The sequence below is a fragment of the Excalfactoria chinensis genome, chromosome 6 (assembly GCF_039878825.1).
Source record: "Excalfactoria chinensis isolate bCotChi1 chromosome 6, bCotChi1.hap2, whole genome shotgun sequence".
Classification (NCBI taxonomy): domain Eukaryota; kingdom Metazoa; phylum Chordata; class Aves; order Galliformes; family Phasianidae; genus Excalfactoria; species Excalfactoria chinensis.
Window position 1 is genome coordinate 35135700 of NC_092830.1, and position 23711 is coordinate 35159410.

The 23711-nt window shown below is 43.1% G+C and overlaps 1 protein-coding gene and 1 long non-coding RNA gene across 3 annotated transcripts in view; one reads left to right on the forward strand and one right to left on the reverse strand.

Annotated features, from left to right (window-relative positions):
* Positions 1 to 648, forward strand: part of LOC140254090 (uncharacterized) — an 8582-nt gene extending 7934 nt beyond the window's left edge. The window contains exon 4 of the long non-coding RNA XR_011904051.1: positions 1 to 648. This exon is cut by the window's left edge and continues 1046 nt beyond it. This is a non-coding gene — a long non-coding RNA (uncharacterized lncRNA).
* ADAM12 (ADAM metallopeptidase domain 12) overlaps positions 1 to 23711 on the reverse strand; it is a 154059-nt gene that overhangs the window by 5427 nt on the left and 124921 nt on the right. For both annotated transcript variants that reach the window (XM_072340304.1, XM_072340305.1), the window contains 10 exons: positions 22435 to 22612; positions 17576 to 17665; positions 16919 to 17114; positions 10513 to 10621; positions 10207 to 10405; positions 8582 to 8659; positions 6492 to 6600; positions 4012 to 4147; positions 3261 to 3369; positions 2943 to 3125 (listed from right to left, as the gene is read on the reverse strand). In XM_072340304.1, the coding sequence (XP_072196405.1) occupies positions 2943 to 3125; positions 3261 to 3369; positions 4012 to 4147; positions 6492 to 6600; positions 8582 to 8659; positions 10207 to 10405; positions 10513 to 10621; positions 16919 to 17114; positions 17576 to 17665; positions 22435 to 22612 (1387 nt within the window). The remainder of the gene's footprint in view (positions 1 to 2942; positions 3126 to 3260; positions 3370 to 4011; positions 4148 to 6491; positions 6601 to 8581; positions 8660 to 10206; positions 10406 to 10512; positions 10622 to 16918; positions 17115 to 17575; positions 17666 to 22434; positions 22613 to 23711) is intronic.

Below are 23711 nucleotides of genomic sequence, written 5' to 3' on the forward strand. Positions count from 1 at the left end.
GGACAAATTAACTGACTTGCTCAGGTCACACAAAGACTCTCCAACATACCCCAGATCTCCAGATCCAGCTGCTTTGGATCTCACCACGCTTCCTCTAAAAACACTGCACAGAGTAATGGTACTCTTCATTGTTAGTTCGCTGTAACTGGTTGACCAGGAAGAAACAAGAGCTTACAGGCATAATTTAAAGATCCCTTGAAAAATGTAATCAAAACAGATCCTTAGAGGCATTAATTACTCATGAATAAAACACCGCTTTTCACCACTTGTTTTGAACATCCCTTTGTTTTCTTACTTTGTGTTTTACTCTTTCAGAAAGGAAACACAGGGTGACTACCAGTAGGCATTCTAAGAATAAATTAAACCAAAAGAAAGTGGGGAACGAAACATTTTATGAGCAGCACAGAGCAACCAAGGACTAATGGGCCTCCATGATTGAATCATAAAGGTTGGGGAAGATCACAAATGGAGCTAGGAGATTAATACTGACTGTGAATCTGGCCCCTCAATTACGTATGCTTGTGTTCTGAAAGAAGCAGCTGTTTATTAGTTTAGTTAAATATTAAATGTTGTTAAATATTAAACTTGGCAACTGTTTATTTGCTGCTTCATTTTTTTTATTATTAAAACTATTTTAATTAAATCTTAAAGGGAATTTTACTTTGAAGTAAACAATTCACCGCTCTCTCGATGGCCACTAGAAGGGAAGAGACTTGTCTTACAGCTCACCTTGTACGTCGTGCCTTATCTACCCACTGCTTTCAGCCAGAGGCAGCGGGAAAGGAGCTCGTGTGCAAACACAGCTCTCAAAGGAGAGAAGCTGAACAAGGTTGATATAAGCAACAGAAACACTGAATGGTTTGGGATACTCTTCTTCAGCAGTGCATTGCAACACCGAGCACCTGGATGATCGATATAAATGGTATACCAATGATTTTTAAAGTATTTCCTCTTGCCCTGCTGGATGTGGTTCCAAGCAATTGGTGCAGATGCAATACACTTCAGATAGCATCTACATAAATTAGACCCAAACTATTCTAAAGCTAATTTACATCCTCTAAACTTTGAGGGGGTAAATAACTAACATGGGAAGAAAATGTTTTCTTCCCATGCAGTCATTTCTGCATCCCCAGAGTATAAAAAGCAGTTATTTCTGACAATCTTAAATTATAATTTTTGAAAGAATGTACTCCTGCTCGTTCTCTAAGTTGCCTTGAGTTGATTCCATGTTTGTCATGCTTCTGTCTCATACAGCAACTGAAAATTGAAAACATCGTTATTTTGCTTGATGGAGTTGCAATTAATTTCAGCTGCTGAGCTGAAAAGCTGCTTTTGCAGCTTCAGCTCTGTCAGACTTTGGTATTCTGCTTTGTGAAGGAGTGGGCATGTACATAGGGAGAGGAATTTAGTGATTGCATTTGCTGTGGCTGGCTGGGGCAGATGTCCTGTCACACTGAGAACCAGTTCCTGTTCCCTGGAAAGAACTTTCTACCTTTCTCCATCTGCCCTCTGTTAGCGAGGTCTGGTTTCTACAGTGCTAGATGAGGTGTTCTTATTAGCAAACCATTTTGATTAAGGAAGTGAAAAGCACTTGTACTTAAAATACCGATTTTGACCAATGTGAAATATGCAGTATTCTAAGAAATGCAAGGAAGCAAAAAGTGAAACTGTCAGAGCTAAAGACAAAAGCAACACTAACCAGTACCAGCCCAGATCTCCCATAAACCCCATTTTTGAAATAATCAATATTATAAAATAAATTAATGACTAGCAGGATGGAAAAAGGAAGAAGAAAAGTTTGAATACTTTGAAAAAGATTAACAAACTGTCTCTACTTTTAAAAGTTGATTGAACACAAGTGATTCATTGTTCAGACATGCAAATTAAATTAAAACCTTCTACACTCCTACTGCTATAATATCTAAGCATAATGTCATGGCAGCTCAGCATTGTCTTGCCCCTTTTTACTTCTTTGCTTACTGAGTACCCACTTTCCAAATCTACCTGCTAACCCCTGAGAAACTGCCTCACAAGGTTCCTGCATGAAGGCAGCACTACTGTCCTTGGCCATCCTAGCCAGCTTTCTAGTAGGCCAAGTCCATAAAGCCACAGCTGTCTGAGTACAGATTTGAAGTAGGTGCACGCAGACCAACATGCTGCTTATTTAAGATAGATAGCTTGGTGATAATGACATACACTACGCTTTAATCTTGAAGTTTATCCACAGCAGCACAATATCTACAAAACAGAACTAGGTGGATGCCTGATTCCTTTCCTAAGAAACAGCCATGCTACAAATGTGACCAAAAGAGAGAAGTTAGTGACAAGGAAAGGGCAATGCAATAGGCAGCTTCACAGACAACTCCATCTACCCTGAACACTGCCTTGAGATGCATCTTATTACAAACCAGCTCTCCTTAAACTTCGAAAAGAAAGGTATGTCTACATGGAATAAGTGTGGACAGTCAATCAGTAGTCTTTCTTTTGAAATCTGTGCTCTGTAATAACCCAACAAATCACATGCCATTTAGAAGAACTGAACTGCAAGCTAATACATATGTTTTGTTCCCGTGCAAGGTATTGGTAACTTGACTTCTGCAACTGTATTATTACTTCTGTCACCTTCCTAACAGCCCGTGTAGCTTCCCCTCCTGGTTAGGCAGGACAAGTCCGGGTCTGGCTGTGACACAGAGCTTGTTTGTATTGCTGTGTCTTCTGAGTTCTGAATGTTGGGATTGGTGCCTCTGTTGGCAGAAACCAATAATGCCCTCCTGAGTACAATGGGATCTAAAGGCATTATTATTATCTACACCCTATTCCTACGGTGCAAAAAGTACAAAGAATAGACTATGGTTAAAGGCAAATGGGAAAGATGAGAGAACCGCTTCCTTCCTACTCATTATATGTGAATATTCACTCACTCAGAGGAACTCTGTGGTTACCTGGAACAGCCTGAGCGTGGGGTTGGCAGGAAGGGGCCTTTCAGGCCCAGCTTGGTGGCAGGGTGGCTGGGGAAGGGGTGGCAGGACACGCTGTGGGGTCTTTGGCTGTGGCACATGGTGCGTCTTCACTGGGTCACTGATGTCAACGATCTGATAGGGCAGCGGGCGCCTTGGGCCATCTCTCTGCGGAAACAACCAACAGCTGTAAACTCTGGGAGCTGAAACAAGAATTACAGCTCTAAAAATCTGTGCTATTTATGATATGTGTTACTTAGAAGCTATGAATCTCATTTAAGCGCTTACTTGAAGACGACTTACTTTTTGCATGTTTGCATTTTGTGGCTTCATGATGAGATTTTTACTGAGAGATGTGGTACGAACGTGATTGGGCTTAGATGATCTAGAAGATCTCGCTGGGCTCACAGACCTGCAATACGAGCGTATATGCATTGAACACAACAGTCTGCTTTGTGGTGTTCTATTAAACAGCAATCTCTTTTCAGAATGAGATTTCACAAGGACTGGCTGACTTTTTACAGTAAACAAGGAAAGTAAAGATTCTCTAGCGCTCCTGCAAGAATAAAAATAAATATTGATTTTTTGGAAACCAGTAGTCTGTTAAATTAGCTTCTGCAATCTGTGGCAATGCAGCTTTGTAACGCCCAAGAGACTCTTCTAATGAATCTAGCATTTAAACAGTAATGACCTCAAATATGAAAGTATCAGCTCGCTCGACTGAGCGTAGATAAAAGGCCATGCGATGTAATGAAACTGTTTGATGCAAATGGAAATAAATAAAGGTAAGACTTCCTTCAGTTCCAAATACTTTTGTCACAAAAAAGAGGTACCCAGTCAAACCAAACCCCACATTATCACTGACAATCGATGACGTTTAACTGAATCAGAAAAGCACTGCTGATGACACTGGGTGAGTGTTTTTTAAGGCTGGATCTGCGTAAAGCACAGACAGACCATTCTCAGATGAGATTTGCTGTGCTCACAGTTATTTGCTACTCCTATCTTTAAAGGTAATAATAACAGGGGGCATAATTACAGAAACCAGTCATACCTTAATTTCTCTATTGTCGACTTCTTACTTGTAAACAGCAATCTCATGAGAGTCTTCCTTTTCAGATACATGACTGACCCAGCAAAGGTAAGGCACAGGATGGTGATCAACACTCCTACGGTTAAACTCTTATTATCTGCAACAAAACGCAGCCAGTTAACTTCTACCAAGAGCCATCTGTATTGAAACATACCCTGTACTGCTGCGGCCCAGCCCCGGTGACTGCTTTTCCAGCATGCTTTAAGCTGTGAAGTGCATTGCAGAGACCTAAGTGAGGCTCAGCAGAGATGCAAGCCCTGGCTGGATGACATCCAGCTGGAAGCAAGCCTTAGTTTTAGGAAGGGGTAAGCAGCAGCTCTGATACTGATGGCTGTGTGATATGATCGTCGCCTGGAGGAGGGGATGTTGTGGTTCCGCAGGACTGCTGACCTAAAAGTGCACCCTCCCACAGCAAGAGGTGCATCTTTAAACTTGGCTCTGGTAACCAGTCATCACTGTCTCTGCCTTATCCTGGTGGAATTTCGGCCAGCTGGCTCTTACCCTGCACCAGGGCAAGGGAACGTGGTCAGCAACAACGTGGGACCTGATGGGTGTGAAGTGCTGCAGAGCAATGCATCCCCCACCATTTCTAGGAGATGGATAAAATTATTACACTTAGATTATGCAATTTAAATTAATTACCTTCTCTACTTAGCAATTAAATATTTAAGGCTTCTCAATAAGAAATATACTCGGTCAAACACCTGGGTTTACTCCGAGTCAGCTGGGAGAAATCAGTTACTACTAAATGCTAATGAGACCACGTGTTACGTTTGACGAAGATAAATGCATTTTATTGAGCTAATTCTTCAGTAATTTGATTTGGAGATGTGCAAACTACTCAGATCATCCCTACCACCCTGTCAGAAGCTCATAGTGAAATCCAAATGTCAAGGGGTAGAGAATTAAGTCCTCTAGCAATTTCCGTATTAGTTTATTCCTGTATTATTAAATGCAGTGCTGTCTTTAGAGAAAAATGGTCAGAATACCACGCTGTGAAAACAGCTTTCTGTTAAATTGAAGCATTGGCTTCTGAAACACAAACTGCAAGAACTGTAAAAGATAACCTGTATTTGTCTTCAGTTAGCATTGCCTATGCAGCACGTTATTATAATGTATTTCTAGCTCCCTAGATGCTTTGATACAAGATAAGCTGAAAAGGGAATATAATGCTTTAGAGCAAATCTGAGCAGAAGAACATCTAACACATGGGTAGTCACACTTGTTCAGTGCCTGAGCACCGCTCCTTTGCTATCTTACCAGCTGGTAGGTATTAAAAGAAATACCTTTCAGCAGAGGAATCACAATGTGCTGCTTTGTCATGGAAATGACAGTGATGTCATAAATCCAACATTGCAATTCAGTGCAGGATCTGGCGTGGAGAGAATACAATCCATTTTGGTTTTGGACGGCATATATTCATGTGAAAATGGGCAGATCACTTTCCAGCAAGTTTGAGGTTATATATGGATATGTGAGCAGGCTGCTGGCCCTGTCACTTGCTCAGACATAAATCAGAAATATCTCTATGGAAGTCACTAAAGTTACAGTACTGTGGAGAAAAATTGGCGAGTGATGATTATCAAATCCTATAAAATTGCACTACGTGCAGAAATAATTCCTTCTGAGGCTGGCTAGAGATGGAGGGAGATACTGATGCCAATATTCTACAGACCGAACAAGGGGAAGCTGAAATACAAATTACAGAACAATCACTTGTCCTATTGCTATCATACGGGAAGGGAATTTCTGCTTAACCTGCAGAAGCCTTCTACAAAATGTAGTTAAATCCGATACAATCACAAATCATCTTTGTTCCACAGTGCAGAAATATAGAAACAATAATGAAATCCTTCTAGAAGCACAGTATCGGATATAGTTCTGATACTTCCATGCACAGTCCATGAGGGTGGACAGTGACAGGACAAGGGGGAGTGGCTTTAAACTGAGACAGAGGAGGTTTAGGTTGGATATTAGGAAGAAGCCTTTCACCCAGAGGTTGGTGATGCACTGGAACAGGTTGCCCAAGGAGGCTGTGGATGCCCCATCCCTGTAGGCATTCAAGGCTGGATGTGTCTCTGGGCAGTTTGGTCTGGTGGCTGGCGACCCTGTACATAGCAGGGGGTTGGAACTGGATGAGCACTGTGAGCCTTTGCAACCCAGGCCATTCTAGGATTCTATGATCTAACTCAACTTGATCATACGTCTTGAAAAAAAACAGAAGAGATGAGACTCACCACGATACTGTGCCTTTAGTTAAGCAAGAAGAGTGACGCACTCAGCTGGCTTTGGCTTTGCTTCACCAGATTTGCAAGTTGCTACCAATGCACTTAGAACAAGCTGTTTTCCCGACTTCCCATCGCTCACTGCTCACAAGGTGACATTTTGCATTTTCATTCTTTATCTTGGAAGCAAGAGGTAAAGCGTGAATTATTACCCACCTGCTTGCCTGATGGGCCCGCTGTCCACGCTGCCACCAAAGCCCGGCTTGTCGCAGTATGGGGGGGCCCAGTCAGCCTCACAGTGACAGTTCTTTTTGTTGTTGCAAACCTTCAAAAGAAAAGACAGACGGCCCAACATGAAAAGGATTCTGCTGTATAAGTGGGAACAGCACTGACCAACAGTGCCTCTTAATCAGCTGCTGACACATCTGAGCGAAATAAAGCTCATGTCACAAAAGGGATGTACTGGTATTTTGCTCCTTGTCACAACCAGGATGGCACAAAGCAACTCCAAATACAAGGGGGGAGGGAAAAAACAGCGTTATTATTTATGTAGCAGGTAATAGTTTGAGTTGCATCAGCTGACAACTTCAATAACCACAATAAGGATAATCAGACACCTCTTAAATCTTATTCTCTCTTTGCCTCCAGCAGCAACATTATCTGTTTTCTAACTTCTGTTCCTTCTGCATTCACAGGAAGAGGAGCTGCTCCGTGTTCTTAACACCATAAAGCTTTGTCAGCTCACTTGATCTCTGCTATCCATCAAGGTCTCATATCAGACCACACGCTGATTTCTCTGCTGCTCAGACCCCGGCTCTGAGATGCAGCAGTTGCTAAAAGAACATGTGAAACCCGATGCAGGGCAGAGGAAACCTCCCTTTGGTATCACATTTCCATGACCTATACAGACATATAGAATCACAGAATGATTGGAGTTGGAAAGGACTTCTAAAGGCCTGCAATTAATTGGGGAACCCACAGCTCCACTGTGTGCTCAGAGCCCACCCCCTGACCTTGGGTGCCTGCAGGGATGGGCACCTCTCTGAGCAGCCTGTGCAGTGCCTTGCCGTCATTACTGTACAAAACCTCTTCCTTACATCCAATCTAATTCTCCCCTTCTTTACTTTGAACCCATTTATCCTTGTCCTGTCACAACAGACCCTGCTACGGGGCCTGTCCCCTTCTTTCTTTATGGCCCTTATGATCTGCTACCACCACGGGGAAAACACAACAGGCAGATTTATAAGACACCACTTAGTTCATGGGAGTTCACAGATACACATTTTCTGGCAAGGTCAGCTGGCAGGCTGTCAGAAAGACCATACTGGCTGCGTCTGCAGAGTGTTAAACCATCATTCACATGGCTTAGCTTTGCTATGGCCATGTGAAAGGCAAAAAGAAATGATTTACTTTTCAAAAACAGCAAGACAGTTGAAAATATCATTTGTTAAGTATTTTCTTTTTTAAATTACAGATCTACAGGAGTCCCCCTCCACAGCTCCATGAGGCTACTTCTCCATGAGGTTCCTCTCTGGCTACTTGGGAGTCCCTGTAGGTTCTCTACCATGCAGGCATAAAGATGCCCCCCCTAAGCTGATGGCTACCCCAGAATAATGGTAAGATGCAGCACCATCAACACTACAGCTATCAGAAGACTTTGCTCTTACTAGTTGATTTTTCACCCTCTGTCACCACACCATTCAACTCATCAGTATGTTTTTACTTCAGTACTTTTTGGAAATAGTTTCTTTCAAATATCTTCATTCAAATGCATATTTTAGCTTTGCTGGGCCCACATAGACGCTGTCTTTTTTGAAATGTTAATGGAAACTCTTCATGAAGGAAGGTTAGGCAAGATTTCTTTGAAGATGACAAAATTCCTTTTTTTTTTATCACAGACTGTTAATTAAGAGCAAGATAATTACTAACTGATAAATAGTCCTTTGTTAAATAAAAATAATTTCACTTCTATTAGTTCATATGAGGGACAGTGAAAATTGAAACACAGAAGAAAAAAGAACTGCAATGACTCTGACTGATGTATTATTATTCCCCAGAGACTTTCAAGGCAAGGCTGGATCAAGCCTGAGCATCCTATCTAGCTGTGGGTGTCCCTGTTCATTGCAGGGGAGCTGGACTAGATGACCTTTAAAGGTCCCTTCCAACTCTAAGGACTCTATGATTCTAGCCTATAATTACAGAGAATCATAAATCTCAAAGGTATTACATAAAATCATTTCTTGTCCAGTGTTCACCGACAAAAAAAAAGGGGGGGGGGGAGGGGGGGTGTTTCTTATAATGCTTACTCCACGTCCGTGGCACTTTGTTGCACACTTATGCACACCAAAAACACTTGTATTCTGGCACCGGCGATTAAGGCAAATCTGCAAAGTAAGAAAAGAGGAAATTTACGAGGAGCAAAACTGCTGGTGGTCAACAAAGAAACCTGAAGGTTGGAAAAGACCACTAGGGATCCTCAAACCCAACCCCAGCCCACCCTACCATGCCTGCTGCCCACATCCCTCGGCGCCACATCCCTGTACTGTTCTGGAACACCTTCAGAGGTGGTGACCCCACCGCTAAACAAACTTTGGTGTCAAACAGCCATACATGAAGTATAATAACAACCTTCTAGGAAACAGAAGGAAACAAATAGCATTTGTGAAGTATTCAGATACTTTTGCATTCCAATCTGGAAAATGTTACTCTGTCAATATGGATGAAAACTGGGGCAAAGCAAGATTAGCATCACCAAAGCGGTCAGATGACTGATGAGGATGTCAGTAATGAGAAGTTATCCTACTTAAAACCATAAACAAAGAAGAAATTAGGGCTGGAATGACTGCCTACTATCCAATATTGACTGAAAGTAAAAAAAGAATTAAAATAAAATAAAATAAAAATCACAGTTCTGTTCCTCTTTAACTGCAGCTCAGTTCAGTAGTACTAAAAGTCAGTCACAATAATTAGCATTAAGCAGGGAAAAGTGTTGAAGGAGGCGACAGGGATGCTTAATCAGGGCACTCATCCCCTGGGGAGAAGGAAAAAGTGGAAAAGAAATTAGAGTGAATTGGCATCAACATGAAGGCATGGAGAGAATATGGGCTGATTACAGCAGCATTCACCATTCAAGTATTCAGAGCGCAGCAGCACACAGAATTCTGATCACATAAAAATGGCTGCATTGCAAATGGTGCATCTTCAGCTTAGAAAACTCAAGAATATTTAAATTCACATTCTTAATCCATAATACAAATGCACTAATGTCCTCAGAGTAAAACATACAATTTCCTAAGTATTAGCCTGTGCATTCTATGGTGTGTATGTGTATGATTAGATAGATTAGAAAGATTAAATACTCATTAGTAGAACAGAATGGGGTGCTTTCCCAGCACTGAATTTTCTTTGGAAATAAGTTCTGTAATAGACTGGCTTAGAAATGTTGTGTAAGGGTTGTTTTCCTGCAACAGAACTGGAGTTGCAGGAGGGATGCGCACTCGAAGCAGCGTTGTGCTCCAACATTATTCAGAAGCATTCAGAAACTCAATGGCTTGTTTGAATCTACCACAGATTATCAAAGCACTTTTTCTCCTCTTTGCCATTTGGGGTGAAGAAACATTCTCCATTTCAATGGCTCCCAGACTCTAACTTAACTGGACAGATAACTTGGGGCTGTCCTCAAGAAAATCAGTTATAAACTTAAGCAACTTGCAATGCATCTGTAAATCTGTAAGCCAGAAGAGCAGCCAGAAAAAGTGTAAGCATCTGATGCAATGAGAATGGGAGAAACAAGAAGAGCCCACCAATTCTTTTGTGAAAAAGAAACATTAAAATGAAATCCCAAAACAAAACCCTGTCGATTTAGTACAGAATACTTTGCACCATGAGGGCAGTGATGTTCTCCTCGTCTGAAAGTATTTAAGGTCCTTACTTTTCCATCTTCACACTTGGTTCCTGACAGCACGAGACCAGGGTCAGGCATGTCATCCCCCAGGTACACGTGGGTGCCACGACACAGGATCTTGCCACCTTCCTGAAGCGGGATATTGGTTTCTATGGAAACAGCATTGGTACCAATTACAGGTCGATTGGCACCTCCTTGACACTGAATTTTTCCACATTTAGCATCTCTGAAGGAAAACGACAAAACCAAACACCAGTTACATATTTGTAGAAGGCACGAACCCATTCCCACCACCATCACACCAGTTCCTGTGCTGGTGAGGAGAGGCCCTACCTGGGCTCACACTTGGCAAAGCTGCTCTTGGAGTCTTTGCCACAGTTGCCATATGGATCACCTGCAGAATTGACTCTCTCAAAGCAGATCCCAGGAGCAGGTTTGGCACCTGAAACAAAACCTAATCAGAACTTTCATCTCATACGAGGTGTTTTTAATAATTTTCTTTGAGCTCCACCAACGTTTTAGGGGAAGGCGGGATGTGATCTGCATGCTGATGAAGAGCAGCAGAGCCCTTGTGCTGGATCAGCATGCTAATGGAAGGGCCCGGACACGAGGCTTTTCCACAGCTCTTTGTCTCTCTTGGCAGTGCTGAGCAGCAGACAATGCAGGACTCATTCTCTTTCTAGATGATGGCCCTCTAGTGAATCCTCCTAGGACACAAAAACTTTCAGCAAATGCCAAATCTAGTGAAGAAAGACACAGGCCAGCTGGTAAGTGAACTCCCTCTGTTTTACAGAAGTCCTTGTGATTCATGCAACGGCCCAGAAGATGAGGCCAATGGAAGCAGTTGTCAAGAAAAGCCTTTTTAACCGCAGCTCAGAACAAGAAATCAGAAAACAAATCTAGCTGCTAACAAGAATGCTATGTGGACTGCATGGCCATAAAACCATGATGCTTGACATGCCAGCTCGAGCTGACTTGTTGGAGGGAGGAAGGAATCCATGCCTGAGAGGAAAGACCGACCTAAAGGGAGGATCCTTCCTGCCATGGTGGTGGAACTAGGAATTTGGGAAGACAGGCAGCATCTGGTTCTTATCTATTGCAGCCTTTCGTAACAGAGACATATATCCAAGCAGCAAAGGATCTTCCCTGATGGGAGTAGTACTGGAAATGTTTGTGCAGACAGATTACTCATCCCTACATTGCAGAAGTCAAAAGGTGCCTATTAGAACATGTGCTCTAATCTCTTAAGCAGAGATTCTCCTGTACATCTTTTACTTTCCCCCCGCCACATTATCACCAACTATGGGACATCTTGGGAAGCATCTGTTCGTGTACCTGAAATGTCTAAGAGATGGAGGATCTATGTTCATGCTTCGACCGTGCAGTGTTTAATCAGTCCCCACATTAGAATTTCATTCCTTTAACATGAACGGTAGCTTTTATTTCCATCAAATAATTGCTGCTCTGTGATGCATTAAAGGGCCCTTTGCTAGGGCCCCTGACTACCCCATATTTTCTATCCGTGAAATAATTCATAGCACAACTGGGTCATTGCCAACAATTGCCAACATTTAATCTACTTCAATGCACAGATTTTCATCTGAGGAGTCCAAAGTGGTGAGGATGTACACATACCGGCTACAAATCTTAGCATTTATCTGCTGGATCCATTTGGTACTTTTGATAGATCAGCCAAACTGAAACAAGAACTGGCAACAAATCCTGTGATAGCCTAAAGGGCTGAGAGAATACCATTGTCACAGTGCTCCCCAATCTTGAACAGAAGCAGAATTAATGTTCCATTTTTCAGGCATTTCGAGGCGCTTGCAGGTGTGTGTGCCTGTAACTGAGGATGCAATATTTAATCCATTTAAAGCGTTTTGGAAGATCTCGTTGCAAACATCCAAAGGAAGCTTAAAAAAAAGGGAGGGGGGGGGGCCCAATTCCTGAAGAACATACAAATATGGTTGTAAAACTCCCAGTTAGTGCAGCTCTTTTCACTAATAACTTGGAGATTAAAGCCTCAATTAATTATCTGCATTTCACAGTCAGAAGCTTGACTAATACTCCATACTGCCAAGCAGCAATCTAATACTAAGGACAAAAATATTAACATGTGGAGAGGCTTAAGATGGCACCCTCTTTTCAGTCTGAGATTCGTACACACTGAAACTGGAAAACCCCAAAAGGAGGGCACACAAGGACCAGAATGTGAGCTGCTGGTTCCCTGGAGAGAAGGACAAGAGCCTGAAATTCCTCAGAAGATTATTATCAAGCTTGCTGAGTTCAGAATTTTTCTCCAATCTGGAACTGTTAAAGGGACTCGGACAGGATTCTTTCACTTCTTTTCATTAAACCACAAGCAATACCCCAAAAAAATATATCAACAAAAGCATCCAGACAAGGCACTGTGCGAAAAGCAGCAGTGAAATTTACATTTTCAGCATGTAGATCCCTCCTCATCTTTCCAGGGCAGGCACATTAACTATTCAGCACGATGCGAACATTAACATGCGCATACACAACGCCAGCTTCAGAATGCAAAGGGGAGGAAGGAAAGAAAAATATGCTGTAAGTGAAAGCCCGAGTAAAACAAATTGCTTTTTCTCCTCCAACATCTGCAATGATTGACCTCCTCAGACCCACCTCGCCTCACCGAAGGAGTAAACCACTCATCTACCACAAGTGCCATGGGTCTCCTTTTACCTGGCTGGGACAACCCACATGCTTTCAAAAGCAAAAAGCATACTCACAGTCCTGCCTTTTGACTGTAACAGAGTAAAATACTTACTAAGAATGGTGAAATATTGAGATTTTAAGGTATTTGCCTTCTCTTTCACCTGGTGAAACGTTTTACTTTTTGACTGTGGAAGTTACGCGTGATGGAACGAAGCCCACAGGAACAACACATCTGCAGCATCCTTGCAGGGCTCAGCCAGCAAGCTTGAACTCCAACCAATATTACTTGACAAGGAAATGGGCTTCATGGAGCACAAGGATACGCTCCCCTGCCAGGCTGTGAGCAGTCTGGGTATGAAACACCTGGTACCCGATGATCAGCTGGGGCCTGGAAACAGAAGTCTAGCTTCAATTCAATTTCATCTCTATCAAATCAAAACACATGGCAGCTTGGGACTCAGGCGGCTGCTCCTGCTCCTGCCTGGTTTCTCACAATATTTGGACATAGTTATAAATGAAAACATAGACTATAAGAAACTGAACAGATGGAGCTACCGAGTTAAAAGGAGAATTTCAGAGGATTCTTAAGGAAGAAAATTGTAATGTTGTGTTTCTGGAGGAAACCCATTTATCATGATTGCAGTACATAAACTGCAGCAGAAAGTCCTGTCTTTCTCTATTTCGCTGCCTCTATGGGCAAAGACAAAATGGTTTGCGAAAGATTTCCAGTGGATATTAAGTGCCTTGAACTTGATGAACAGAGCTGATTTCACTTTGCAGCTGATAATTACAGTATCACTGCTTGGTAATGAAGGGTCTGTCGGCCTTTGTACACCAAGCCTTATTCAGGGGATTAAATCAGCCATTTGAAACTGCAACGGGTCAGAGCTTGGCACCTCAACTGTCATCCTGGAGACTTTTTTTCCCCCTCCAAACGTGTGTATTGATGAGTGCACTCCTTCCACCATCAGATTTCATAAACAGAGACGTTCTGCTCTCTCGGAAGCAGTGCAGAAATGCTCTGTCATTTCAGATCAGTGCAAGACCTGCCGCAAGGAGCCAACATCATCTCCCAGAAAAGAAGAGAGAAAACTCCTGTGGTGCTGATTGCAAGAGTGGAGAAACACCATTTACCAGGCTGTAAGTGGAAACCGAGACGCAGACTCAGGTGCCAACACTGTCTTATTAAAAAACAAATTATACAGCGCGTATAGGTGAGGAGGGAAAGAAAACCTCACTCAGATGGGAGCTTTGTTACAAGCACCGTGACCAACTGTATAAATAAATACAAGCGTAAAAACACAGCTCTGTGTGTCATGCGGTTTGCACCTGGATTCTATATCTCATTAAGTCTGTTTTACTGCACCAGTGACGCAAAGCAAACTTCCTCAAGCTCCCCTCGGCCTTTCTCTTCATCTTGGTGATCCCTGCTGTTAAGTCTGTGAAGAGTGAGATGGGGCTGAGCAGTTGCTTTTGCATTTAAGGAGGACGCGAGCTCTCTCTAGCTCTGAGAATATGATCCCCTTTCCCGTCCCTTCCTTTGGGGGAAACCCTTCCTTTTCTTTCCCCAGCAATCACTTTCTTGTCCATGGAGAAAATGCCAAGAGTTTAACGCTGATAATCTCCTACTTCTTGGTAATCAATAATTTCTCTCTCTTAAAGAACTTAATCTGCATTGCTGTTTGCTCCCTGAAAATGCCACTGGACTACCAGACATTACAGAAATGCATTCCTGTTGATGCGTTGCTCGCTTACGCTGCTACCAACAGGTCAGATCATTGCAATGCCAACATTCTGAACAGGAAACAGGAAAGGTCACAAGTTTTCAGAGCCTATCCTGGGTACTCCAAGCTCTCCAACCTATTGCAGATAGGGAACACACCGATAAGGAATTCAATGTGCTGAATATAGTTATTGTATTATAAAGTTATTGTATTTTGTCCTGCATGTCTTTTTCCAGCTGAGAAAAACAGAATGAATGTTTTCCCTTTGTGTTATAAAATTTTCCTTTAAGAACACACAGCTGCTGTTTCATCCAACCTCCAACACACACAGTTGTTAGAAACAAATTGTAAGCAATTATACGAGTGTAGTAACAGGTTCAAATGGAGCTTTTTCATACAAAGCCCAAAGAGAACTAAAGAAGTCTCTTCTTTAACAAATGAGCTGGAAGGAAACACTTCTCTTACCTGACCCTTCAGGCAGGTGAGATTTGGAATCTCTGTTTTCCAGCCACGTGGCCCATGCAGCCCATCTCCCCCTTTTCTCACTCTTTATCAGCTCTAGCTAGCCAGAAGTGTGAGCAGGTGGGGATATTCACAGATAGTCAAACACAGGCCTTGTTTTTTCCCATATAATCTAGTTTGCTTCGAGTTGGAAGGTTTTCTGACATGGTTTCTAATTCATACCTGCACCACTGTGGTCAGAAATACAACTTTTAGTTTAGGTTCAGGCATTCCTGTTAAAGTCTGTCGTGACCATTTGAGCTCTGCTCATAATAAAGTTGTTTTTCTCATAAGGGCACCCCCCCACAGCCGTGTCTGCTGAGGCTCCAGGCACAGCAGTGCCTGCTCAGTAGTCCTGAGAAGGAAGACAAGAAAGATCTGGGGGAGCCCGGGGGTGCTGGAGGACGTGCTTTGTTAGGAAACAGACCTGGCAAGGGAGCTGCAGTAATTCAGCTTCTGACCTTTAGCTGGATTTTTCTCAGCGGCTGAAATTACTAACAGTCCAACTGAGGAACTTTCCATGGCATGGGAAACTGGTTCACAAGGAGGTTTTGCTTCATACAAGAGAGAACGTCTCCATATCCGGGGGAATACAAATCCCAGCATGACTCAGGCTGGAGGCTATAACTGTACATGCCTGTATCAGCTCTTATTACCTCTGTGACACGAGTGGGATTTGGGGGAGTACATCGGATGCACAATTTGCTCCACGTAGGCAGTTTTAGTTATAAGCTGGAACTCTTGCTAGCATGCTCATGTGGATACAAGAGTGCTTTGTATCTCTCCTGCTTTCCTTATCTATGGCATCATCTCCTGAGATGCTGTAATGCGCTTTTACAAGTTTGCAAATTGTCTGAGCTCTTACACAGATAACAGATAAATCCTTCATGGGCTTCTGATGGGGGCTCTGACCAAGGGAAACATCGGTGTGTCATTAATTAGACTGACTCTTGAGTTTTGAAATAGAGCAAAATGCAGCAACATATTGAACTGAAGGAGGTTAAAGGAGCGGAAGACACTACTTTAAAAGAATCAAGCACTAAAGAGCACTCCTCTTTAGGGCAGTTCAGTTTTCCACCTGAGAGAGGGGCTGAGTGAGATGCTGAAGATGTGACTTGTCCCCAGCGAGGCAGCAGCAAAGTGCAGAGTTAATACTGGTGTGTCAGGACAGAGCAAGAAAAGTGAGCAGCTTTCCAGGCTACCTGCTCAGGATAAGCCAAGTGCTCACTGAATTAGATATGTGCAAATAGTAAGTGAAATTCCATGGCAGATAAGACCTCTTTCTGCTTCCAAGCATCCTTTGCTAAGAGAATTGTTAGGGGGTAGGTTTACAGGTTGACAGCAATAGACAGTGTGCACTCAGTGCCACAAGAAACCTGTGTTAATGTTAAGAGCTGAACTCTATTTTAGGAGGTCAGCAGACACGTATGTTCTACAGATGGAGCAATTCAGAGCACGGGTAGAAGCTTACCTACTGGTCTGAGAAGGGATGCGGTTTCCACCTGTGTCAGGGGCATTCAGCACTTCAGAGGGTGAGACAAGGGCATGTCAAAGTCACTGAATGATTTGCCTCATCTCACCTGGCCACACGTGCCAGCACTGCAGAATGAACCTACTTACTGCCTCTCTCTACCTCCTGCTGCAAAGAATGAACACGACTGCAAATCAAGGGGAAAATGAATCACAAACTGATTCCCTCATTGTTCAGTTCTCCGTTTCAGAGAAGAATAGGCACAGATTGGTTCTGTATCAAATTCCCCCAAATCCATTCATAATCACACACAACTCTTCCTCAACTCTGCCTGATAAGCAGCACTCCTGGTGCTCAGACTCACCCTGGCCCCAGAGGGTGATGCACTGCTGCTCGTGGGTCTGGCAGATGCCGTTGTAGCAGTAGCCATCCACTCCATGGCATGCATGCCCGTCATGCAGGTAGACGTTAGCTGGGCAGTGAGGGCTGGCTCCGGTGCAGAACTCTGGCAGGTCGCAGGAATTGCTCGACTCTCTGCAAGAAATCCCCGCTGGTTTTAACTGCAAAACAAACAAAACCTTGGCTGCTGTCATGTCAATCAATAGGAGCTGTGTGGCGGTGTAACCCATGTAGCCATTGGCTCTGCATCAACTGACTGCAGTGGATGGCAAAAAGATTACTGGACAGGTTGCCCAAAGAAGCTGCGTGCCACATCCCTGGAGGTGCCAAAGACCAGGTTGGAACAGATATTAAAGGTCACTTACAACCTAAGCCATTCTGTCATTCATGCAGCAGCACTGAACCTCCCCAGCCCCAGCTCACAGAGACCAACAGCCATGTAAGCACAAAAAGCACTGAGGTATAGAAGTTCATGCTTTTTCAGACTGCTCAGAAGAAATGTAGATGTCTTAATGGTTAATGGCATAATTTGTTGGTTCTGCACCCTTGCTTACTAGTCTGCAGTTGAGAAGGTTATGACACTTTGCCTGCCGCACACCAGTGACCATTTCCATCAGCTCACCTTGCAGTCTTCGCAGCAAAGTCCATGTGCACACACTGCTCCTGGCCTCAAAGTGCAGGTAGTTGCATTGCAGCACCGGTTTGTACATTCCTGGATGGGCATAAATTGAAAGCAGACAAACTTTCAGTTGCAATGAGCTGTAAATCAAGAGAGGCTGCTTATCTCTGAGAGGTGCTAAAGCCCTGCCAAGAAAAGTTAGCCATGAATTCATGAATTATGCATGAAGTTCAATAACCTGATTCAAGCAGCCTCCTCTGTCCTTAGATCCTACAACTGCAGTAATTGTAGTAAAAACAGAGAAGCCATTGAGGAAGTCTGGTTTATCCTAGCTATGGATCTAGTCCCAAATATCACAAACAACATAAGTATGCTGCTGCCCATCCCTGCACAATAATACGGCATTTTACTTTCAGGAAACCAGCGGAATGAATCCGTTGCCTTCAGTGAGGTTCACCCCAGCTGAGGATCCCAACACTGAGCATCACCACTGCAGCTCTCTGCACTGCGCTATTTGCTCAGCACATTTCTTGTCTTGTGTGGAAGCTGATGTCTGCCACAAAGAAAGACAATGACACCACTGCACGTAATCTTCTCTTGGGGGATTCCAGTAACAGAGCTTGGAGACAAATATGAATTCCATTATTATGGTTACATCCCAATTTCACACTTATGGATTAGACAGTTGCACGTGGGCTTTTATGGACCTTATTCTCAGTACAACGACCTAATAAGAACCTTCAGTAAATAATGGGGCTGCTTTTCCAAGCTGATACTCACAAGCCGCAAGCTGCATCAGCTGCGCTGGAATCTCCGCTCTCTAACGAAAACAGCAGCAGATAAAATTGCTCTTCAGCTGCGTTAAGTTGGTTTGACTTAACAAGGGATCACTAACAATACAGGGAACGCAAGAAAAAATAAATGGGTGAGAATGATGTTCACAGCTCAAGTATTTTCTTGACTTTTTCAAAGCTTTCCAACTGGAAGACGGAGTTACTGCTGCACTCCCAAATAACCAGAGAAATAATTCTCAGCCTTTCCCTGTTTTCTGCCTGAATATACAAAGATATCTGCGCTGCTCTGAAGCAGCAGAACAACTTCCTGCACCTATTTTTGATCATGCTGGAAGGCAGCAGGCTACGCAAATATTTCTGTGCAGCTGCTGTATTTCAGAAGGAACCTTCCTCTGCACAGAAGCACGTCTTACAAATTCATCTCAACGGCAATCTGAGAAAAGCAGGGTGGAGGAAAGCAATGTCAACCCAATTAAAGTGCTTCTGAAAGAGTCAGCTCCTGCACCCCACCATCAGGCGGTCCGCAGAGCAGCCCAAGGAAAGCGATTGGCATTCCACAGACAGTGTGGGATAAAGACACTGTTTCTTTCAATGATGTTACTGCAGCCTTTCAGATTTCCAATTGCTCTCTCACTTATTACTCATTGCAGGGGATGAGCTTGGTAAATAGTTTTTGTACCTAGGCTATTAAATTGTCAGGGATGGTTTTAACACAAACAAGCAGAAAACGTTCAGGTTTCTGGAGGCTGGAAGAGAAATGGCAGGCCACAAGCTGAAACTACTGCCCTCAAGTAGTCCATTATTATCAGTCATTGTTAGTAACTGCAGCAGTGAGGGGAGGTGGGTTTCTTGGCGTAGGTCTCCTCAAACAGACAAAACCAACAACTGTCCTGGCATCCCCTATAGAGTGGCTTTGGACAGGGCATCCTCGTTTCACCCCCGCTTTTCTAAGAACACATTAGGCCAGACTTTTGTCATCCCCTGACAACAGCCACCAGAAAATGCTCACAGACAACGATATAAACACAGGTGTGTGATGCCTCCCCCATCTCCTGGGCTCACTTGGATCCTCGCGCATTTTTAGCACCTGCAACATTTGGTAGGAAGGAACTCACAAGTAGGTGACACAGTCTGGGGAGCAGCTCCTTCTGCTTGTTTGCAACCTGACATTTGCTAACTTCATTTGCCAGAGGCAATCGCTCCCTATTCATTCTTTCCAACTCATTCATGATTCTATCGGCTTCTGTCGAATATTCCTTTATTTTCTACCTTTCCAGCCAGACTGCCTCCAAAAATTTGAACACCTTTGTTGCTTTTCTTTCAGTCTTTTCATTCTGCTTTATCTATCCTTCTTGAAAGCATGGGGAGGTAGGAAAAAACTGTATGCGCAGTTTCAGCCACAACATGCTGCAGATTTATAGCGGCCTACCGGTGCTTTGTTTTGCTTTCCTATTTCTTCCCTAGTAATTTCTAACAGCCTATTTACCCTTCAGACTGCTCGTGAGCACTGAGCTGACATTTTCATGAGACTATTTATTGCAATAAGAAGTCTTGTTCCTCTACGGTCAGAGTCAGTTCAGAGTCCATCATCCTATATGTGATGTTTGGATTACGCATCACTCTGCATTGAATCCCATTTGTCACCTCAATGCCCAGTCAAGCTGTCTCAGAAGGTTCTCCTGCAGTTCTTCACAGCCAGCTCTCAGTTCTACCATCCTTGCTAATATCATCAACGAGTTCGAGGCCATTCCTCTTCCCAAGCTGTTTACTAATATGACAAATTGCGTAGTCTTCCAGGACACATCTCATGGACACATCACTGTAGATCTCCTTCAACTGCTGAAACTGCTTATTTATATGTGCCCAGTATTTCCTTTCTTTTAACCCATTTTTGTCCAAATCCACCGGATGCTTAGTCTTCCATTGAGGCTTTGGTCTAAAGCTCCTTTGAAGTTCCAGCAGGCTGTAATAGCTGGATCTTCCCTTCTCACCAACTTGTTAAGTTATTCAGAGCACTGTGATAAGTTTGTAAAGCAGGACATCCTGGCACAAAAGCTTTGTTGACTCTTCCCTGGCATGTCACAGCTACTCAGATAGCAGCTCTTTATTACATTTGCCAGTAATGTGTTTGGAACTGACTTCTCATTTACTGATTTGCAGTTTCCTGACGTCCCTTGCAGCTTGTTATAAAATTAGCCACATTCGTCACCTCTGATTTCTCAGGGACCAAGGATATAGATGTATATAAAGATAGACAGATACAGATACTTGCTTTCCTCTATCTTTGCAGTCATAATCTCCTTCCTTGCAGTCATTAATTCTCCTTCCACTGGAGCACACTGGATGTTTTTGGTAACGTAATTCAAAGCTAGGTGGGCAACATCATCCCTTGGTCAAGACTCTTGGCCTGGTGGTGGGCATGCCAACATCCATTATACTCAACAAGATGACTGCTGAGTATAATCAGTTGCATCAGTACCTGATGCATGAGGCCACAGTGTGGGTGACCAGAAAATCCCTACAGCATTTTTAGGGTTGTCCAAAGAGTGGGAGCTGTGCTACGGTCATGGCTCTCCACCCTTATGAGTGCACTGCTGTCCTGCTGATGTTTTCCTGGGGAATATAGCAAAGCTGTTGTTTGCTTGGCAAGTAATACACTTCAACACCTCAAGAAAATCCCAAGGGTAAAACATTCTTCCTTTGGGAATTATCCTTACCAACCACCTATACCTACATCTTCAGATACACTTAATTCTGAACAATGAGAAAACACAGCTACCATATGTCATCGTACAGCTTTCCATGCCGTAAGTACTGCACCACTGTTGACAAAACTCAGCTGATATAAATGACCGGATAGTGAATTATTAAACGCTCTGGTGGTTTTTCGGCACAACTCAATTTATAGCAGTAAAACCCAAATTAATTTAATTGGGCTTAAGGTGCAGTTTTCCAATATAACTAAGAAAGAAAATCACAGAAAGAAGAAGCAAATCAAGTCAGTGCTTGCTGACATTAACTGACTTTGACTTGGAAAGGTATCGCTATCATTCAAAACTGAAAATGAGAAAGATAACTGGGTTAGAAAGACATTTGCAAGCTGCTTGCACTCTATTGACTTTAAACTAGAAGATAAGCCTGTTTCCTCCAACCTTGTTACCCTGAAGAATGAGTGAACTGTCAGGAAATCCTTATGGCTTGTGTAAATCCAATACACTGTATAGACAGGATACAGCAATATCTCGCTGTTTTAACTGCTCCAATCTATTTTGTCTGTGGAGCCATATTTATCACAGGAAACAAATCCCTCATCTACTAATGCATCTAATTCAGATAATCTGGGAAAAGTTCAATACAGCCAATGAATGTGGGGAGCCAAAGGGATATGAATGCATGCTTATGTATTATTTGACCCCTAGACTTTGCCTATCTCCTCCTGATCTGAGCAGTTGTCTGACACACTCACTAAACTAAATAAAATGATCTCTGAAGTAGTAGCAATCTTTCTGGGAGACACTAAAGGCTATTTTGTTAGCGGGGTAATTGGCTAGCAGTGAAGAAAAATCTCATAGCAGAAGAAGGAATGGTATTGTACCTAAAACCTGAAGCTAACTGCAACAAAAGAACACCTAAGCAATGTTAATTAAGTGGCTTCCCACTTATAGAAGTAAAACTGCTATTAATGTAAGGCATCCTGAGAAATCTAAGCAATGCTAACAAATTAAATTTGGATTTATATTATTAGCTAGTACAGAATGGCATTTCTGTTACCAAGAACATGACAGTTGGCCATAGCTGGTCTGCTGGACAGACCATAAGAGACTTTGCTCCCCAATGGCAAATTGAGCATACACTTAAATTAACGCCCTGTCTGACCTTCAGCTACAAGCCAAACAGAAACTCCCCTCATTGCTGAGGCTTAAGCTTTTAGATAAGATAGAAAGTGGAGAAGGGGAAGTTCTTTTTCAAACCAAGTGGCCTTAGACACATCAAACCAACTCTGGAACTTCTCCACTGTTATAGCCCCACGGACAGGAGGTGAATTGTAACTCTCAGGTAGTGTCTTACATCGGGCTCCCCACAGTCGCACTCCTCTCCATCTTCCACGTAGCCATTCCCACACTTCTGTCCACCAAAGGACTCCTTGACTTCAGGCAAGTTAAACAGACACATCCCCACTCCTTTCTCCAGGCTGTTTTCCAGGTCCTTTCTACTGCAGCTGCTGAACACCATGGGAAACGGATAGCTGGAAGAAAAATACATGAAAAGAATTATAAAAAAAGAAGTATCATTGGATGAAAGCATCTCTTCCCAAACCGGTGACCTTTTGGCACACCTGTGCACAAACAAGAAGATGGCATTCAAATTTTAACACTTTAACATCGCACTGAGACACGGCATTGCACTGCACGTCGGTAGCAATTTCTGGCTGTAAGGAGGTGACTTGGTAGGGACTGAGAGCTTGCTGGGTTTGCAAGGTGGATTCTATTATTCAGAGGACGGCAAAACATCCTAAGCTTTCTTGGAAAATTTAACATCAGATGGTGTGTTTATTCACCTCTCTTGGCAGCATGGCAAACTTCCTATGCTTTATCAGGAAACAGAAAACAAAACAGGGAAGACATCACATTATTTGACAAGAACCTGCACCTGTAAGTCCAGCTTAGAAACCGCGACATTAAAGCAAATGCATTTCTTATTTTAAATCTGGATGACTCGAAAGACCACTGAAAATACTCCTGTTTTGAATTCACATTGCTGGGAGCAGAATTTGGCCCTGCTGTCCAGGCACATTCAGCCTGCGATTTATTTTGGAAGTCCCATTTGCAAAATGATTCAGTGTAGTAAAACGTCTCCAAATATTCTGCATTGTTCTGCTAGAGAACTTTACTCCACTCTCATTCATGAACGCTTGCAGTTGGAGTCAAGGAAATGAGACAAGTAGCACCAGGGTCCAGCCATCCATATCATAACCTAAAGAAATCTGCCGTGCCCTCTCTGCACTGAGCTGTGCACACAATTACACTGAACCTGGATCACCACCAAGCAGAAAAACAGCTTTCAAGCTGCCTTATCTCCCCCTAAGACCCGAGACCTTACTGCTGCTCCAGAGCCAAGCAGTAATTTAACATTACAGGAGCACAGGGAGACAACCTGCTAATGACTGGACTTTATTCACTAAACGCTTTGTATCAATCATGTATTATTAAGGACAGGGTATAAGCCTTGCCAAAAAGCCAGATAACAGATGGAAGTTCTGCACTGCTGAGCTTCAGACTTCGATGAATCAACCACTATTTCTAATATTCCAAAATGAAATGCTTGCTTTGTGGATGGTGATGCTG